This window comes from Panthera leo, chromosome D1 (genome assembly GCF_018350215.1).
Source record: "Panthera leo isolate Ple1 chromosome D1, P.leo_Ple1_pat1.1, whole genome shotgun sequence".
Taxonomy (NCBI): domain Eukaryota; kingdom Metazoa; phylum Chordata; class Mammalia; order Carnivora; family Felidae; genus Panthera; species Panthera leo.
The window spans coordinates 108,886,522-108,907,087 of record NC_056688.1 but is presented as its reverse complement, the minus strand read 5'-3'; the positions used below and the strand labels follow the sequence as shown (position 1 = coordinate 108,907,087).

At 38.7% G+C, this 20,566-nt stretch overlaps 1 protein-coding gene across 2 annotated transcripts in view; it reads right to left on the bottom strand.

Moving 5' to 3' along the window:
* PACS1 (phosphofurin acidic cluster sorting protein 1) overlaps positions 1–20,566 on the bottom strand; it is a 152,769-nt gene that overhangs the window by 128,466 nt on the left and 3,737 nt on the right. Inside the window, exon 1 of one of the 2 annotated variants that reach the window (XM_042905694.1) lies at positions 12,602–16,244. The exons of the other annotated variant lie outside the window; for it this stretch is intronic. Within the exon in view, the coding sequence (XP_042761628.1) occupies positions 12,602–12,609 (8 nt within the window). The 5' untranslated portion in view covers positions 12,610–16,244. Of the gene's footprint in view, positions 1–12,601; positions 16,245–20,566 lie in introns of those variants that run through there. 2 annotated transcript variants of the gene reach the window in all.

Sequence of the window (20,566 nt, the reverse complement as noted above, 5' to 3'; positions counted from 1 at the left end):
GATAAAATATTTTTTACGAATGTAAGGTCTGTAACAACCCAGTGTCAACCAAGTCTGTCCATACCATTTTCCAAATGTACTTGCTCACTTTCTGTCTCTGTCACATTTTGGTAAGTCTCTCAATATTTCAAGCTCTTTTGTTATTATTATATTTGTTATGGTGATCTGTAATCAGTGATTATGACTTGCTAAAAGCTCAGGTAGTGGTTAGCATTTTTTAGCAATAAAGTATTTTTTTAATGTTTATTTATTTTGAGACAGAGAAGGAGTGCACGTGCACGCGCGCTCTTGAGCAGGGGAGGGGCAGAGAGAGAGGTAAAGAGAATCCCAAGCAGGCTCTTCACTGTCAGCACAGAGCCCAACACAGTCTCACAAACTGTGAGATCATGACCTGAGCCAAAATCTAAAGTCAGACACTTAACCTGACTGAGCCACTCAAGGCGCCCGGCAATAAAGTATTTCTAAATTGAGGTATTTACGTTGTTTTTTAGACATAATGCTATTGCACACTTAATAGACTATGAACACAACTTTAACATCTATTGGGAAACCAAAAAATTCATTTGACTCCCTTTCTTGCAATATTTGTATCAGTGGGGTGGTCTGGAACTAAATCCACAATATCTCTGAGATATGCCTGTGTATATCAGATGCACACACATGCATGCACACACACTCACATATACACACACGTATCTGAAAGGACCTGATCTGTAAGATATAAATAACTGCTACAAATAAATTATTAAAAGACAAACATACCAATTTATAAAACAGGGAAGATTTAAACAGATTTTTCACAGAAAAGCTATCTATCCAAATGGCCAGTCAGTAGGTACTCAATGTCATATTAAAGAAAGGCAAATTAGGGGTGCCTGGGTGGCTCAGTCGGTTAAGAATCCAACTCCTGGTTTTGGTTCAGCTCATGATCTCGCAGTTTGGGAGTTCAAGCCCTGTATTAGGTTCCATGATGACAGTGCAGAGCCTGCTTGGGATTCTCTCTCTCTCTCTCTCTCTCTCTCTCTCTCCCTCTCTCTCTGCCCCTTCCCTGCTCATGCATGTGTTCTCTCTCTAAAAACAAAAAACTTAAAAATAAAAAAAAGAAATGCAAATTAAATGAGAGGGAGTTACCATTTCGCACCCATGACCATGGCTAATTAAAAAGACTGACAAAACTTGGGGTGCCCGGGTGGCTCAGTCAGTTGAGCACCGACTTGGGCTCAGGTCATGATCTCACGGTTCGTGAGTTCGAGCCCCACGTCAGGTTCTGTGCTGACAGCTCAGAGTCTGGAGGCTGCTTCCGATTCTGTGTCTCTGTCTCTCTCTGCCCCTCCCATGCTCGTGTTCTGTCTCTCAAAAATAAATAAACATTTAAAAAAATTTTTTTTAAAGACTGACAAACTAAATGCTAGTAGGGATGTGGAGCAATGGGAGCTTTCATACATTACTAGTCTTAGTTATCTACTGCTGTGTAATAACAGTGCCACGAACTTAGCAGCTTAAAACAACAGGCATTTATTATCTCACAGTTTCAATGGGTTAGAAGTCCAAGCATAGTTTAAGTGGGTCCTCAATAAGATTTCAACCAAGCTGTTGGCTGGGGCTATGGTCTCAAGAGAGGCTTGAGTTTCCAAGCTCACATGGATATTGGCAGCATTCAGTTCTTTGTGGGCTACTGGACTGAGGACCATGCGTTTTTGCTGACTGTGAACTTGAAGCTACCCTCAGCTCCCTGCCATACGGCCCTCTCCATAGGTAGCTCACAACATGGCAACTTGCTTCTTCAAAGCTGGTAAGGAGAGAGTGTCCTCACAATACAGCCATTACAATCTGATGTAACATTATCACATACACATAACGATGTATACCTTGTCACTCTTGTCATAGCCTATTAGAAAGGAACAAGTCCCACCCATATTCAAGGGGAGGGAATTACATTAGGCATAAATGCCAAGAGACAGGGGCATGGGGGCCACCTTAGAATCTGTCTGCCACACCAAGTAGGAATGTAAACTAACACAATCACTTTTGGTAAAATGGCAGTTTCTTATAAAGTTAAACAAATAGCTACACTAAGACCTACCATTTTACTCCTACATATCTACCCACAAAGAAATGAAAATATATGCCCATATAAAGACTTGTACAAGAAAACTCATAGCAGTTTTAGTCATAAAAGCCAAAAACTGTAAACAACCTCTGTGTCCATCAACAGAAAAACATATAAACAAATTGTAGTCTCTTTTTCAATGAAATACTACTTGGCAACAAAAAAGAATGAACTACTAACACACACGACATGGATGAATCTGACAAAAGAAGGTCAACACAAGAACACATCCTACTGTATATGATTCCATTTATATGAGGTTCAAGAACATACCAATTAATCTCTGGTGATATAAACCAGAACAGTTACTGCCTATGAGAGGTGGGGACTGACTGCAAGTAATCAGTATGTTCTATATATTGATTCAAGTATTGATTACATAAATGTATATATTTGTCAAAACTCACCAAGCTATAAACTCAAGATCTGTGCATTTTACTGCACTTAAATTTACTTCTAAAAAAGAAATACTCATGTACATATTAATAGAAAAGAGAGTTTAGCATGGTAATTAAAAGAACAGATTCTGAGGCTGCACTGCCAAGGTTTAGACTCTGGCTATGTTACTTTCTTGGGCAAGTTACCTAACCTCTCTACCTATTTGATAATTAAATGAGTTAACACACACACAGCAATTAGAACAGCACCTAGTATGTATCAGGCACTCAATGTTAGCTATTATTAAACAAAACAAAAAAAACAATTATTAATGTTAGGAAAAATTAAAAGTTGGCCGGGAAAGGAAAATCACAGTTTACTACATGACTGAACAGTGACTTGCTTTTCTATTGTCATAATAATAAAAACAAAAATTACACTTTTATTGGGAGAATGTGGTGATGGTGGCAATCTTCCACATATGGAATTCACCATAAAAAAAGACTGTCTCAGAAACAAGCCTTGTAGAACTACTTGACTCTCCAAAATATATGTATAACACTGATTAAAAATAAATACAACAAGGAAAAAAAACTATTAGGGGGAAGTGGACTATTAAAATATAAAACCAGGCTGGGGTGCCTGGATGGCTCACTCAGTTAAGCATCTGACTCTTGATTTCGGCTTAGGTCTTGATCTCACAGCTGACATCATGGAGCCTGCTTGGAATTCTGTCTCTCCCTCTCTTCCTGCCCCTCTCACATACACGCATGTGTGCGCACACATTCTCTCTCTCTCTCTCAAAATAAATAAACTTAAAAAAATTAATAAAACCAGGTAGGAAGGGGTATCCGGGTGGCTCTATCGGTTAGGCATCCAACTCTTGGCTTCAGCTGAGGTCATGATGTTGTGGTTTCGCGAGTTCAAACCCCACCACATCAGGCTCTGCATCGGCAGCATGAAGCCTGCTTAGGATCCTCACTCTCCCTCTCTCTCTGTCTCTCCACCACTTGATCTGTGTCTGTCTCTCTCAAAATATATAAACTAAACTAAACTAAAATAAAATAAAATAAAATATAACAAAACAGGAAAATAATCAAGTACTGACACTCAAATGAAACCAAAACACAACTAAAAGAAGCATCTAACTGTATAAGAAGTCTAGGGGCACCTGGGTGGCTCAGTCTGTTAAGTGTCCGACTTTGGCACAGGTCATGATCTCAACAATTTGTGGGTTCGAGCCCCACATGCTGACAGCACAGAGCCTGGAGCCTGCTTCAGATTGTCTCCCTCTCTCTGTCCCTCCCTGCCCCCCCTCCGGCACTCTTTCTCTCTCTCAAAAATAAATAAACATTTAAAAGAAGAAGAAGAAGAAGAAGAAGAAGAAGAAGAAGAAGAAGAAGAAGCAGCAGCAGCAGCAGCAGCAGCAGCTGCAGTCTAGAGAGAATATTAACCATGGGAGAAACATACTGAAATTCAGTATCATTTGAGTATTATGTATATTCCATATTAAAATCGCAGACATAGTATTCTTCCTCTCTCACAACTACATTTCAAGGTCTTACCACCTTTTTATTCAGTAGTAGGCCAGGCATTTCTCAATCCACTGGCTAGAAAACCATATAGAGAATTAATATGAATAAGGATTTAATTATAATAATGTATCACCTATATTCACATGGAAACTTTCACTGAGGAACATAAAACTTGCGTTGACTTTACCATAATCTTCAAAGCATTTCTAAGCAGTAAGATCATGAAGGAAATGGAAAGTGAGTGGTTTGCCTACTTTCATTCTGAAAACCAAAATTAAGATATAGGAATCACAACAGAGTAGTGATCTTTTTACCTTCCTATAAACACACAAGCTTTTAGAAAACAGACACCACTTTCCACCAACTTATTGCTATAGTGACCATGCGAGAAGAACCCCAGTGGAGCAGATCCAGCCTATTTAAGAGGCTTCACCTTGGTGACTGTGCTAACTGTCCCAAACTCACAAATCAACATCAATGGCATTTCTCTTGTACTCTAAGACAAACTGTCTCATCTTTTCTTCCCAACAATCTTGAATAGTCAGCTAGGCAGCTATTTTATTTCTTTCCATTCTAATGAGAAGATTGAAGATTAAAAGGTAACTTAATCCCAAATCACAGAGTTTTCATTAAAGGAAGACTTAATTCTTCTGGCTCCAAATCCAGTGTTCAATCCACTCTACCAGTATATTTAGCAAACAGAAGTTTGTGAAGATGAATCATTTGCTAATTTTTAAAGTCTAGATTATAGATGGCAACATTTGAAACTACTGGCTTGGGGCACCTGGATGGCTCAGCCAGTTAAATATCTGACTTTGGCTCAAGTCATGATCTCACAGTTCCTGAGTTCAAGCCCCGCGTTGGTCTCTGTGCTGACAGCCTGTCAGCATAGAGCCCACTTTGGATCCTCTTTCCCCCTCTCTTTGCCCCTCCCCTACTTGTACTGTCTCCAAAATAAATAAATATTTAAAAAAAGAAAAGAAAAGAAACTGTTCGCTTAGGTCTCTTCCTAAACAAACAAAAGGTCAACATATTTGAGGACATTCAAGCACACTTACATTTATGGGCTATGATAACTGTAATAAACACAAAATGTTTTAATAAGTGAGCCTTGAGATGCCTGGGTGGGTCAGTAGGTTAAGCATCTGACTTAGGCTCAGATCATGATCTCATGGTTTAGGAGTTTGAGCCCCACATCAGGCTCTGTGCAGACAGCTTAGAGCCTGGAGCCTGCTTCGGATTCTGTATCTCCCTTTCTCCCTGCCCTCGTCCACTTGCACTCTGTCTCTCTCAAAAGCGAATAAACATCAAAAAAAAATTTTTTTAAGTGAGCCTTAATACAGTAATGATGGTAGTAATGCCTCTAAGGTGCTTTCCGGATTGTCACAATGATTGGGAACTTTACTGACATTTAATGGTGGAAAAACCAAGAATGCCAGACATCCTACAACCCATAATCCCTGTGAGTCTTGCACAACTAAGATATGACTACCTTCTACATCTTTCCAACATTCATGTAAGTGAAAGCATTCCACCTAAAGGGAGAACCAGGTTTCAGAGTGCCTAAAGCTTATTTCATTTGAAGGGTCCTGTATAAGAAAAAGCATACAAGTTCACAATTACAAAATTAGGTCTAGAATTTTAAAATACCAAATATGTAGGACTACATCTAAAGAAAGATGTACAATATTTCTATACAAATAAGTGCAGAATCAATTAAAGAAGATCTAAGTAAATGGAGGGACATATATCCATTAATTGAAAGACTCAATATTTTAAGGATTTCAACTCTCTCCAAATTAATCCACAGATTCAGAGCAATCCTAATACAATTCTCAAAAACAAAGGAAATTGAAAAGCTGGGTCTAAAATTTCTAAGGAAATGCAACAGAGCAAAGATCAGTCAAGCCAATCATGAACACACAGCTGGAAAACTTATACCACCAGGTAACAGGCCTATTATAAAGATATAGTAATAGAGACATGGAACATTAGTGTAAGCATGGACAGATTCACCAATATACAAAACAGAGGGTCTAAAATAGACCCACATGTAAAACATCATGTGATTTACGATGCAGAGCAGTGGAAAAAAGATAATCTTTTTAAATAAATGATGCAGGGAGGGTGGGGGTGCCTGGGTGGCTCATTCAGTTAAGCATGCAACTCTTGATTTCAATGTAGGTGATCATCTCACGGTTCATGAGCTTGAGCCCTGCATTGGGCTCCATACTGACACTGCGGAGCCTGCTTGGGATTCCCTGTCTCCCTCTCTCTCTGCCCCTCCCCTGCTCGGTCTTTACTTCTCTCTTTCTCAAAATAAATAAACATTTTTAAAAAGTCATAAAAAAATAAATGATTCAGGGGCACCTGGGTGGCTCAGTCAGTTGAACGTTTGACGTCGGCTCAGGTCATGGTCTCACAGTTCATGAGTTCGAGTCCCGCTCTGGGCTCTGTGCTGACAACTCAGGGCCTGGAGCCTGCTTCAGATTCTGTGTCCCCTCTCTCTGCCCCTCCTACATTCACGCTCTGTCTCTGGTCTCTCTCAAATAAACATTTAAAAAAAATTGTTTTAAATAAATGTTGCAGGGTTAACTGAATATCCATATGGAGGAAAATATATCTTAACCCTTACTCACACCACACACAAATATCATTTCCATATGGACTGTAAATTTAACTGTAAAAAGTAAAACAATACAGCTCTTAAAAGAAAGCATCAGTGGGGCGCCTGGGTGGCTCGGTCGGTTAAGCATCCGACTTCGGCTCAGGTCATGATCTCGCGGTCCGTGAGTTCGAGCCCCGCGTCGGGCTCTGTGCTGACAGCTCAGAGCCTGGAGCCTGTTTCGGATTCTGTGTCTCCCTCTCTCTGTGGCCCTCCACCATTCATGCTCTGTCTCTCTCTGTCTCAAAAATAAATAAACGTTAAAAAAAAAAAAATTTTTAAAGAAAGCATCAGTGAACACCTTTATGATACTGAAGTAGGCTAAGATTTCTTAAAGAGGACATAAAAGGCACTAAATGTAACTGGGAAAATTGATAAATTGGACTAAATTAAGATTAATAATTTCTGTTCATCAAAAGACACCACTGGGGTGCCTGGGTGGCTCAGTCAGTTAAGCATCTGACTCTTGATTTCAGCTCAGGTCTTGATCTCAGGGTCGTGAATTCAAGCCATGCATTGGGTTCCACACCGGGTGTGGCACCTACTTAAAAAAAATGAAGTGAAAGTGCGTCTGGGTGGCCCAGTTGGTTAAGTGTCTAACTTGATTTTGGCTCAGAACATGGTCTCACAGTTTGTGAGATCAAACCCCACATCAGCCTCTGCACTGACAGCATGGAGCCTGCTTGGGATTCTCTCTCCATCTCTCTCTGCCCCTCCCCTGTTCATGCTCTCCTTCTCTCTCTCTCTCTCTCTCTCCCTCCCTCCTCCCTCTCTCTCTCTCTCTCTCTCAAAATAAATAAACATTAAAAAAAATGAAGTGGAAAAAAAATTAAGTGAAAGACACCATTAAAAGAGTAAAAAGGCTAAATAAATAAATAGGCAATCTATGGGGGTATAAGCAGATATTTGTAAGAAAAAGAACTGTAAGTCAATAAGATACAGAGACAACCCAATAGCAAAATGGGCAAACAACCTGAATAGACAATTCATAAAAGAGAATATCCAGATAGCTAATAAGCTTATGAAAAAGTATTCAACATCTTGAGGGAAATGCAAATTAAAAACACTGGAGAAACCATTTTACCCCTAACCAGAAGGATTAAAACAAAAAAGACAAAGAATACCACGTTTTGGTGGAGATGTGGTACAACTGGAACTCTCATATTGCTAAGCCGACCATACACATACCCCATGATCTGGCAATTCCACTCCTGCTTATATACTCAAAGGAAAGGAAATGAAATATATGAGAGTGCTTATATCAACCAATAAACATGTATAAGCATGTTCACAGCAGCACTATCCATACATCATCACCTCAAACTGGAAATTTTCCATGACCATTACCACAGAATGGTTAAATAACCTGTGATATATTCACACAGGGAACACTACACAACGAGAATACATGAACTGCAACTACATGCAACAATGTGGATGAATCACACAAACATCATGCTGAACAAAGTCAGATACAAGAGTGTACACATATGAAGTACAAAGGCAGGCAAAACTTGCCTTACACTGCTATAAGCTAGGATACTTGTCATTTTTGGTAGGGGGAGAGGTAGTGATTAGAAGCGGGCAAGGCAATGTTTTGGGTTGTTGGCAATGTTCTGTTTCCCGATGTGGATGCTAATTATGTGGGTATGTCCAGTGTGTAAAAATTCATTAACTGTAATTATTATGTATACTTTTCTAAGTATAGATTATACTTCAATAAAAGGTTGTATTTTTTTAAATTTGGTATAGGGCCATGAGGTAACCTGTGCACATGAAAAGCCTTAAAGCTTAAGCTTCATTAGATTCATAACAAATTCGCCTTTGGTCCCACCAGACATACATGTATATATATGTAAATAATTATCTTATAATGACCTAAGTCTGTATCTAAATAGATTTTGCACAGAAATTTCAGTTTTTTCATCATTTAATATATAAGGAACTTTCCAGGAATGTAACTACTATGTGGATACAGGAAGGGCTGTATATTGTTTTGTTCAGAACTTTATGAAGATTTATTCAGAATTCTAGAAAATCCTATCACCAATGGCATTGCCACATATTATCTGAGTCACCCACGCAATACACCTGTATCAGTCTCTATTTATAGGTGTCATATTTACAGAGGAAAAACTATGTGCACCTGCAAGCACCTGACAGCTATGGTTTCTGACGTGTCATGCCATTTACAAATGTCTTCTGAGAATTCACATATAGAAATACAGATTGTATTACAAAGAGCCTTCCTTTTATCTTTCCTTCATACTGCAGTTAAGATATCGTAGACATGTTGGTAAGCTTTATTATCCGGGAATTTCATTTCAGGATAGAAAAAGGGCCATAAGTTCTAATTCCTGAGTTTAGTATCTGCTCTTGTACATGACTCACATTATCCAAATCACAAGTTAAGTAATATACTTACCTAAAATGTCAAAAAAAAAAAAAAAAAAGGGGTGCCCAGGTGCCACTCCAAAAGCAGTTACCTAAATATATCTATCATAAATTTGATCTAGACATGGTAAACAGAATAAAAGGGAAATAAGAGTTCAAACTACAAGATCTAACTAAGCTTCTTTCCTTTTAAATCAGTAAGATCCAGTTTGGCATTCACAAGCAAAGGACTCCGTTATTTTCCTGTTCTCTTTTAAAAATAGCTCCACCTTCAAGATTATACAAATTAGATCATTCTGCAGCAGGATTCCTCCTTACAGAGCAGCTCCCAGGAAGCACAGACAGGCTGTCTGCTGTTGAGCATTACTCATTAAAAAAACCAAAAAACAAAAAATAAAAACATATTTTTGACTTTTCAGCTTCACTGGGTTAGTGACAAAGAACATGTGCTATAGGTATCAATAGCTTCTGCAACAGATCTCCCTCATTAAAACCCATCAAATAAATAAGGATCACAGAGGAGATACCACACCAAGCAAGCATGACAGCAGAAAAATCAGGGATGTTGACACTCAGCTGCTCCATCATAGCTTCATCATGGCCTAAGCACTAAAAGAAATTAATCTAACTTATTAACACAATCAGTTGCCAGTCTATCGATTATTCCATCACCCAGTAAATTCCCAAGGAAATTTATTTCCAATTAATTGCAGATGGCAAAAGTAGAAACAGGGGCGCCTGGGTGACTCGGCCAGTTGAGCGTCCGCCTTTGTCTCAGGTCATGATCTCACCGCTTGTGGGTTTGAGCCCCGCATTGGGCTCTGCTGATAGCTCAGAGACTGGAGCCTGCTTTGGATTCTGTGTCCTGCTCTCTCCCTGTCCCTCCCTCACTCATGCTCTGTCTCTCTCTCTCTCTCTCTCAAGAATAAATAAAACATTAAAAAAATAATTTTTAAAAAAGTAGAACCAAACTCCCTCAAGAACCTTGACGAGTTCAGTTATACAGATCTCATTCTTATATAATGTCACTTAAGCAAGATAAAGTGGTGACAATAATAGTAAATTTTTTTATAAAAATCAGAAAACCAACACAAGGAAGTTAATGAAATGTTCAAGTCATCTTTGAATCCTTTTGCTCCATCATACCCCAAATCCAACCCATAAGCAAATCCTTTAGGCTTGAAAACATACCTAGAATCTGATGAATTCTCTTTTCCTCCACCTCTACCAACCTGTTCCAAGCCAATATTAGCTCCCACGACATCATCACAACACCTCTACCTAGACTCCCTGCTTTCACCCTACCCTTCTTTATAGGCTATTCTATACACAGTGGTCAGTGGGTATTTTAATATGAAAGTCATTATCATGCCTCTTCTGTGGCTCAAAACCTCTAATGGCTTCCCATCTCACTCAAAGTCAAAGCTAAGTCTTACAATGGTCTATAAGATCTGGGTCCCCTTTGCTTACTCACTCCTCTTTCATTTGGCTCAAGTGCACTGGCCTCTTGGATGTTTCTGGAACCTACCAGTTCTTGCTGTCCCCTCTACTGGCTTGCTTAAATGTGTGCTCCACAAGGACTGTTCCCCCTCTCTGAGATCTTTTAGAACACCTTATTTAAAACTAACTCTCTCTCTGCCCCATTTAACCCCCTTTCCTACCTTACTTTTCCCCACCAGACATACCCTATCATTTGCTCATTCATCTGCTTATGGTCTGTTGCCCACCTAGAAGGTAAACCCCACAAGAGCTGAGATTGTGTCTCTTTTATTAACTGTTGTCTCCTCAGTGTCTGAAATAGTGACCAGCATATGATGTATACTCAACAGTTATTTGCTGACTAAATGACTATTAGGTAGAGGAAGAGTTAAAGAGACTTATCCAAATCCACATGATGAAGTAAAGCCAAATAAGAAACCAAATTCTAAAGTCAAAACATTTTTGGCATATGGTTTTAAACAGATTATAGCAATTTGCTAACTTTCCTACAGTGATAAGAATAGGAGGAAATACCTGAATGAGCATCAAACAAAACAAAGCAAAGCAAAACAAAACAAAACCCAAAGAGAGCCATCATTCCAAACATTTTTCTAAAAATGTTATCTTAAATGGACTCAAATAAGATGAAGCCTCACCAACTGAGACATGCATTCATTCATCAGTGAGGCTGCCTGAGAACGAGGCCCTTGCTGAACTTAAGTAAACATATCACTTGGCCTAAGTCCAAAGCATGCCAAACGAATTTTATGACAAATCTTAGTTTAGGAGATCATGTCCCATTTCAAGCCCAAATTCACCCCCACAATGAAATGATAATTTCCTTTTTCTCCATGGAGAGAAAAAGCTCACCAAAAAGATTAATGGGTAATATTTAATAGTATTATAGCTATCCTTTTTTTATAAGTTTTTTTAAAGGAAAGATAGAGGGGATTATCTACAAGTAATAAAAACAAAGCGATAATGATAATTACATACAGTTAATGAACACTTCTCCCCATTAAAGACAAGGGCATAAACAATTTATTGCACATTTTGGTGACAGAGAGGAAATACAATTAAATCCATTAATAGCTACAAGAGTTTTTATGTTCCCAAAGGACCTTGGTTTCCAGAGTTGCTTATTCATTTTCATCCACAGCAAAAATGGTGTATGGCAGAGACGACAAATTCTGTAGACTACTTTCCACATACTTAAGTTTTGAGGAGACAATTTTATTAAACAATAAAACAAAACAAACAAACAAAAACCTACTTGTGGGGCATCTGGGTGGCTCACTCAGTTAAGCATCCAACTCTTGACTTCAGCTTAGGTCATGATTTCATGGTTCAGGAGTTCAAGCCCTGTGTCAGGCTGTGCTGACAGCACGGGGGCCTTCTCTCTCTCTCTCTCTCTCTCTCTCTCTCTCTCTCTCTCTCAATAACTAATTAAATAAATAAATAAACACACTTTAAAAAAACCTACTTGTAGGGGTGCCTGGGTGGCTCAGTCGGTTAAGCGTCCGACTTCGGCTCAGGTCATGATCTCGCGGTCGGTGAGTTTGAGCCCCACATCGGGCTCAGTGCTGACATCTCAGAGCCTGGAGCCTGTTTCAGATTCTGTGTCTCCCTCTCTCTCTGACCGCCCCCGCCCCCCCTCCGTTCATGCTCTGTCTCTCAAATAAATAAATGTTAAAAAAAATTTTTTTTTAATAAAAATAAAAAAAATAAAAAAATAAAAAAACCTACTTGTGAAGACAATGTAAAAGATGACTAATGTATCTATCACAGTCTATCACAGGTCAACAAATATTATATCATCAAATTCATAGTTTCACTGACATTACCCAAAGATGGTATGATTTCTATGAATATAAATACTCAAACATTTTACAAACATTTTGTTTCTCTTCATAACAAATCAGCAAGGCAAAAGAAAAAAAAAAAAAGTGTATTCACTTTTAAAAAACGAGAAAAAAAGTGACTTGCCTAGATGTAATCAAAACAAATTTAACCAAGCAATAGATATAGGGCTTTACTTACCAATTCATAATTCTCCAACCAAACGCAAAATTTGACTTGTATCTCGAACTGCATCTTCAAAAGGGTTTTTGACTCCTTAAGACTTTAGAAGATTAACCCTCTACCCTAACTCACCAGCGATCCCATCCTTGGAGTACAACCCAGACGAAGAAGTAGGTAAAATGTTTCTTTCTAGCCCTAAAACACTCCGGCTGTGAATCTCCCGTATTCAAATGATACTGTCCATTCCTCTTAGCCTTCATAATACAGAGTCATTCACTCCTAACATATTTGATTGTCTGGTTTTTAGCCCATGGTCTAATCAAAGCAGTAAAGCAGAAAGAAGGCATATTGAAGCAATGGGGGAAATAAAACAAAAACAAAACTAAAAAAGCAAACACATTAGTTTAAAAATATGCAACACATACCAGTCTACACTCTTCAGCTCAAGCCCTGTTGTTAACCATGAGGATCTCATTCATCATGATGATCCACATTTGAAAAGAAGTTAATCTGTGTTTTACATACTCTTAAGGAAGAACAGAAACATGTTAATATATTTGTAGATTTCCAACTAAAATGAGACAGTAGAGTCTTGGTACTTATTAAAGGAGAGAATTAACATACACACACACACACAAATCCAAATGTTTCATGACAGGCCTTAAATGTATTAACAGGTTTCTCCTGTAAGAGTAGAATAGAATTTTTCTATAGTTTGAGACATAAAAAAGAAAGCTTAAAGAGACAAGAGAAAAAATATCAACCCCATTTAAATCCTCATTTTCTTAGGAGTCACTTAGCTTTTATTGGTAATAAATGACTAGCTGTAAACCGGTTTAGTTGCTCTTCTGGCTGCCAAACCAGAGCTAAAGAAGTCAGCAGGTAGAATAGGGAAGCTGTCAAGTCAAATTGGCTCAAAACAAAGTTGTGGTTTGCAGGCGGGGCCTGCACCATCTCTTCCGTTCATATAAGCTGGCAGGATGTAGAAACAGGATCCTGATCCAGCCACTGCTTCAGAGAACCAAAATATTTTGTTTTGACTTTCTAGACTATTAAGCTTGGGGTTTGGCAGGATCTGTGTCTAAAGTGAATCCAACACCTTATGATAGTCCCACTGAGGAAATCGTAATATCAACAAAGTTGCCCTGACTGCAGAAAGAAAGCAGACTTTGGAGGGGTACTGGGGAGAGACCAGAGAAGTTGGACTGGCAATAAAGACAGCAATAGTAATAGTAGTAACAGCTATTATTTTTAAGTGTTTTCTATGTGCTACGTAAGCATTTACTTGTATTAATATCATTTAATCCTCATAATTAATGAGGGGTAGGGACATTAGGCCTATTTTGCAAATGAGAAAATTAAAGCATTAGAGAGGTTAAATAATTTGCCCAAATCACTAAATGGTAAAGGATAGAATCGGGATTAAAATCCTGGCTAACTGGCTCCAGAACTGGCACTTATAGCCATTGTGGTATTAAATTTCTTACTATCTATGATTTGGTAATAGAGCAGCATTCTGTAATTCTAATATGACAAAATATAAACATTAAATATTATTTGTCAACTAGGAGAACCAGCCAGGGCTCGGGGAACACCAAGTTTAAACAGAGAAATCGTTCTGGTGTCAGATAATCATAAATCATGAGACAAATCCCAGCTCCACCTACCTCTAAACTGTGTAGCCTTACAAAATGCCTTCACCTCACTGGGCCTTGATTTTCCTTTCTGGGAAAGGGATCTCAGTACCTGCCTCTGATGGTTATTGTGACACGCAGTAAATGCTCAATTAGTTAGGTTTATTTCATTCAGGCATCAGCTAAAACATGGCTTCCCCAGAGGCCTTCTCTGACCACCCTATCCAAAAGTGCCCTTCTGCCAACATTCTCAATTCCCTCACTATGCTTTATTTTTCATCGTGGTACTCACTCATTACCTATTTATTATAAATATATTGGTTTATTATCTTTCTCCCTCCACCACAATGTATACTCTAGGAGAGAGTTAATTTTGTCAACTTGTTTGCTACTTCTTCCTCAGCACCTATAGCAGTGCTTGGCACATAGAAATACTCAGTAAGTATCTGCTGAATGAAAGAACTGTGTATAACAGATTTTCATTCAATAAACATTATAAATAAAAAGGTACTGTTTATGTGACAAATGTACTTATTGAGCACCTATAAAGTAACTAATAAATGAACAAGATTATTTCAGATGATAGTAACTAGTTGTGAAGATTTATAAACTCCCAGAATGACTAGGCAGGTTATGAGAGCTTTCCAAGGTGGTGGGTTAACTGAGATCTGAATGATACCCAGGAGCCAGCCATTTGATGATGTGGGACAAGGCATCCCAGGTATAAGTGCAAAAGCCCAAAGGCGGAGATGACCTTGTCTAAGGCCCCAGCTTCCCCAGAGCCAAGTGAGCATGGTGGAGAATGACAGAAGAGAAGGTCAAAGACACAGGAAGAGGTCACATCCTAAAGTCTTTCCTAAGGCATGAAAAGGGGTTTTACTCTAAGTATGATGAACAGTTATTTGATAGTGTCACTAATCTTCACCCACTAGAATGTATACTTTATGAAATCAAGGATTCTGTTTGTGACACACACCAGCTGGTCTATAAGCATTTGCTAAATGAATGAACTGGGAAGATTATGAAGAAGGGAGTGGCATACGCTGATTTTCCTTTGAAACATCACCCTGAACTACTACTAGTGGTTGCATTCTGGAGGAAACTAAGGTGGCAAAAGATGGGTGGAATTACAAACAGCAGAGTGCAGTGTGGTTTGACAGGTATGGTAATACAAAGAAACGGAAGAATAAAGCAGCTCTGTAAACCTTGAAGCCATTTGTTGTTTTTAAACAGGAGACAGGAAAAGGTCAGTGAGGAGAGAAGAAGTAAAGGACAACTGATGTCCTAAGCCTTTTGTGTTTGCTGTAGTGAAAGAAAGAAAGAAAGAAAGAAAGAAAGAAAGAGAAAGAAAGAAACTGCAACAAAGAATCTCTATCTCACCTATGAAAGGAGGAACGAAAGGAAACTCAAGACACACACAAAATATTTTGAAGAACAACTGTAAAGAAAAAACACCTTTTTATGTCTAAGCACAATAAGCAGTCTAAATTTCCTCAGGGACAAGTCATAAGCTAATTATACCCACAATGTGACCTGGGGGAAATCTTGCTCACAGTAAGGTTTTGAGAGGCAAGCTGTCATTTGGAAGAGTTAGTCCACAAAAAGAGGAACAGGTATTCCTCTGGTAGGAATCAAGTTTGAAAACATCACTCCCTTCGTATCTACCTTTATCTGTATCAGGCCACTAAAAAATACATACAAGGCAAATTACAGTGTAACTACTAAGATCCACATCACAGTTCTAAAAATTTTTTGGCCAAAACATTCTATGGATATTACCTAGTGTCATGTTCACAGAACTTAGAAGCACTACGAGGGCTGAAAGGGTGAATGAAGAGTGGGTTTATCTGGACCATTGCTCCGAAAAAGAAAAAGGGAAAAACAGTATTCAGGACCAGAAAATGTGTGAAGCTGCACCTAAACTCAGAGATTCTCACCTTGAGTATATCTTAAAACACTTTACTATCTAAAAGGATCTACATAAATATTTAACAAATAAATAAATTGGGGCGCTTGGGTGGCTCAGTCAGTTAAGTGTCCGACTTCAGCTCAGGTCATGATCTCACAGTTTGTGAGTTCGAGCCCCGCGTCGGGCTCTGTGCTGACAGCTCAGAGCCTGGAGCCTGCTTCGGATTCTGTGTCTCCCTCTCTCTGTGCCCCTCCCCTGTTCATGTTCTGTCTCTCTCTGTCTCAAAAATAAATAAAACATTAAAAAAATTTTTTTTTAAACAAATAAATAAATGTGTCATTTTCAATACTACTTTGTCAGCTATGCTTCATCATCCACTCACCATGAGTGTCTAGAACATTCCCCATTCACCACATTTGCTATCAGTAAAAAGAAATACGCAACTCTAGAACCAAGAAAGGTAATGGGTAGAGCAAAACTTTAGTCCCCCATGTCTTCATCCATTCAAAAACAAAGCTGTTCTTTTTTTACAGCTTTATTACAATACAAAATTTGTAAGGTTCACTCCTTTAAGGTATACAATTGAGTAGAGTTGATATGTAGTTTTAAATATATATTTTTTAAAACAATATTCACTGGTCTTTTCTGTAACACGTTTATTACATAAAGTTTAGAAATCACACAAAAAAAATAAGGCCAAAAATTATTATCATACATAATCCAATCATCTAAAGTCATTTTAGAGTTAATGACTCCAGGGGCACCTGGGTGGCTCAGTCAGTTAAACATCTGACTCTTGATTTTGGCTCAGCTCATGATCTCACAGTTCATGGGAAAAAGCACAGGGCCCACTTGGGATTCTCTCTCTCCCCCTCCCCCATGCATGCACTCATTCTCTCTCCCTCTCTCAAAATAAATAAATATTTTTTTAAAAATTAAAATTAAAAAAATAATAATGAAGTCTGTAAAATTAATGTCTCCAGTTAGTTTTCTCAATAGGTATTGACTAAGACCTAAAATTGTGGGAAACAAACGGCAGGAAGGCATCAGGAAGCAATTCCCTACAGGAAGAAGTGAGCAGATTAAAAGGTAAAAATCTTTAAAGGAGAACAACTAACAGAAGAAAACTAACAGGCCCTTGAAATAGTGAAGAAAAGGGGCATATTAAAATAATTTGGAAGAGGACAAAAGAATTCAGTTTAATTAAATGAATAAGGAGAAACCACACAGATATTAATACTAGAAATATCACAGGCAATTTTTTCTTTAAAATAGTGTTAGCTGGGGCACCTGGGTGGCTCCGTCGGTTAAGCGTCTGACTTCGGCTCAGGTCATGATCTCACAGTTTGTGAGTTTGAGCCCCACACTGGGCTCTGTGCTGACAGCTTAGAGACTGGAGCCTGCTTCAAATTCTGTGTGTCCCTCTCTCTCTGCTCCTCTCCTGCTCATGCTCTGTCTCTCTCTCCTTCAAAAATAAATAAAAACATTAAAAAAATAAAAAAAAATTTTAGTGTTAGCTAATAGAACTTTCTATGGTGCTGAAAATGTTCTATATCTGCCTTGTCTAATACGAAAGCCGCTAATCACATGTGACTAGTGTGACAAGAAATGTGGCTAATAAAACTAAGAAAGGGAATTTAAAATTTTATTCAATTTTAACTTAAATAGCCACATTCAACTAGTGGTTACTGTACTGAACAGCACAGCTTTAAAGAGAAAACAGCTTATGATGTTAAGATGTAATTGGATATCAAATGGAATGCTTTCACAAACTGTTTTCTAGAAGATACACAAGCTAAGAAACCATTTATCATCATTTACTGGCCTTCTCTACTGCTCTTCTACTCTACTTCTCTACCCAAGGTAGAGGCCAGGTTTAGGTCAGCCTAAGCGGCAACCTGAGCTGTGACTACAGCTATTCTCTGGTTTGTAAAAAGGAAAAAGGGAGTACAGGTCCAGCAGGCTTTCTAACCAGACAACTGCCCTATGAATGGCAGGAAAAGGAAAATACTCTATAGAGTTGGTGCCTAGGCATAAACATTGTGATTCCCTAAAACCCTCAGAAGCTATGCTGGTTGTTCTTCCAACTAGGCCTAGGGAAGGCCTAGGGAATGGAGGATTCTATCAGTGCTTGCCAATCTAGAAACAAACCACCTCACTCAATCCAGCCCAAGGGGCTTCTGAAAGACATTCTAAGACCAACTTCAAACTCTCTTTTCTCAAGAGCCCTAATACCACTCCGAATCCATAATGGAAAAAGACCAGCTCTTGTGAGCATTCCCACAGCTAGTCTAGATGTCTAAAGTACCCGCAGCATGTGACACCACAGATGCAAGCGAAGCCAACTCCAAATTTCAGAGGACCCACTGAACCTTCAAGTCCAGGCCAAAACAAGACAAGCCTCCTAGGTTGAAGCAGTGAAAAGATACAGCCCATATTCTTACTTGCACCTCCCTCATGCACACTGAGGCAAACACTCCCAGTAACAGCTTACTGGCTCAGCTAAGAAATTGGAAAACTAGTTTAAAAAGAAATCACATAACCACTAATGTGCCCAAAAGATCTGTAAATCAATACTTGTAAAGCGGACTTGTGAAAGTCATTCTCTTTCTGACAAGGAATCTGAGCTTCCACAGGGACAATGGATAATATTACCACGAGAGAGAAGATATTCTATTACAACACTCACAATGTGAAACTCAAATCTAAGATACAAAGATGCTTTTAAGACTTTTAATGGTAAGGCAATAATAGAAATTTCACCAGGTCTCTCTTATTTGACCAATTTCATTTACTTCATATCTATCATTTAAGAAGTACCTTCTCTTACAATCTATAGGTCCTATTATATATTTATTTCACCCACATTTTAGAATGAATGGCAAGTAAAAGTGTTCCCAATTAATGGATAAAAAAACTAAAGTGTGGAAGAGTTTGCCTTGGCATCCAGTAAGAATACAAGAGTAATATATCCTGGCTTGCCTAGTGCTTTTGTGGTTAGAGGGGCAACTGCCCCTAAGTGTCCTGATGAAAATAACACTTCTACTGTATAGTAGTCATGCCAACTTAGCCATGACCACCTCCTTTGGTTCTAACAGTTTTGTCCAAGCAGGCTTAACTTCAGTACCCCCTTTAAAAAAAAAATGTGGTCTAAGGAGAAATGTGACTCATAACTCCTGAACCCTTTCCTTAATTGTACATACAGATAAGGATATGCAAATGTGCTTTGTACTCAAAGACAAATGTGATACAGTTTGTGAGTGATACAGCAGAGCACATTTTATCTCCTAATAATTGGTTTTACAAAATCCACTGAGGAAATTTTGTATACCTGTGAAATTTAATGATTTTTCTGCCTCTCCTACTTAAGTATCTCAAATAGAGAAAAGAACACCAGGGGAAACTTCACCATATACCACACAAGACCCAAAGAGAAGAGATCAACAATGACACTCTAAAACTCTTCCCTTGGGGCACCTGGGTGGCTCAGTTGGTTAAGCATCAGATTCTTGATTTCAGCTCAGGTCATGATCTCACAGTTTGTGAGTTTGAGCCCAACATCAGTCTCTGTGCTGACAAAGCACAGGTTGGGATTCTCTCTCTCCCGCTTTCTCTTTGTCCCTCCACCACTCTCACAAGCGAGCTCACTCTCTCTCAAAAATAAACAAACATTAAAAAAAAGATAACATCAAACAACATGCCACCTGGCCAAATGTCACCATACCACTAGCCAAAACATGGGCCATAGGAGAGGAAGCACTACTTAGTACAGAGGGAAAACAATGCCAACGTCTAAAGCTGTGAATTTTAAAAAGGAGCTATAATAGATCCACCCGCTTGTAACAGAATCTTAAAAGCCAACTGTATTTCCTAGTGATCACCTGTGGAAAGCAAAAACAGAGACAAGACTAGGGCTTTTTCCTTCATAATTCCCATCTTTCTGTACTGCTTGAATGTCTAATCATGGACATGTATCAATATTTTAATTTAAAAAATGTTGATAAAAATGTCAATGAATAAGGGCATCTGAGTGGCTCAGTCAGTTAAGCTTCTGACTGTTGATCTGAGCTCAGGTCTTGATCTCGGGGCCATGAATTCAAGCCCCAAGTTGGGCTCCATGCCCAGCATAGAGCCTACTTATAAAAAAAAAAAAGTGGGGCGCCTGGGTGGCTCAGTCAGTTAAGAGTCCGACTTCAGCTCAGGTCATGATCTCATCATTTGTGAGTCCCAGCCCTGCATCGGGCTCTGTGCTGACAGCTTGGAGCCTGGAGCCTGCTCCGGATTCTATGTCTCTCTCTCTCTCTGCCCCTCCCCTGCTCACACTCTTTCTCTCTCTCAAAAATAAACATTAAAAAAATTTTAAGTCAATGAATAAAACAATTTAGTGGGTTGTTTTTTCTGTTGTTTTTTTGTTTTGAGAGAGGGAGACAGAGGACACAC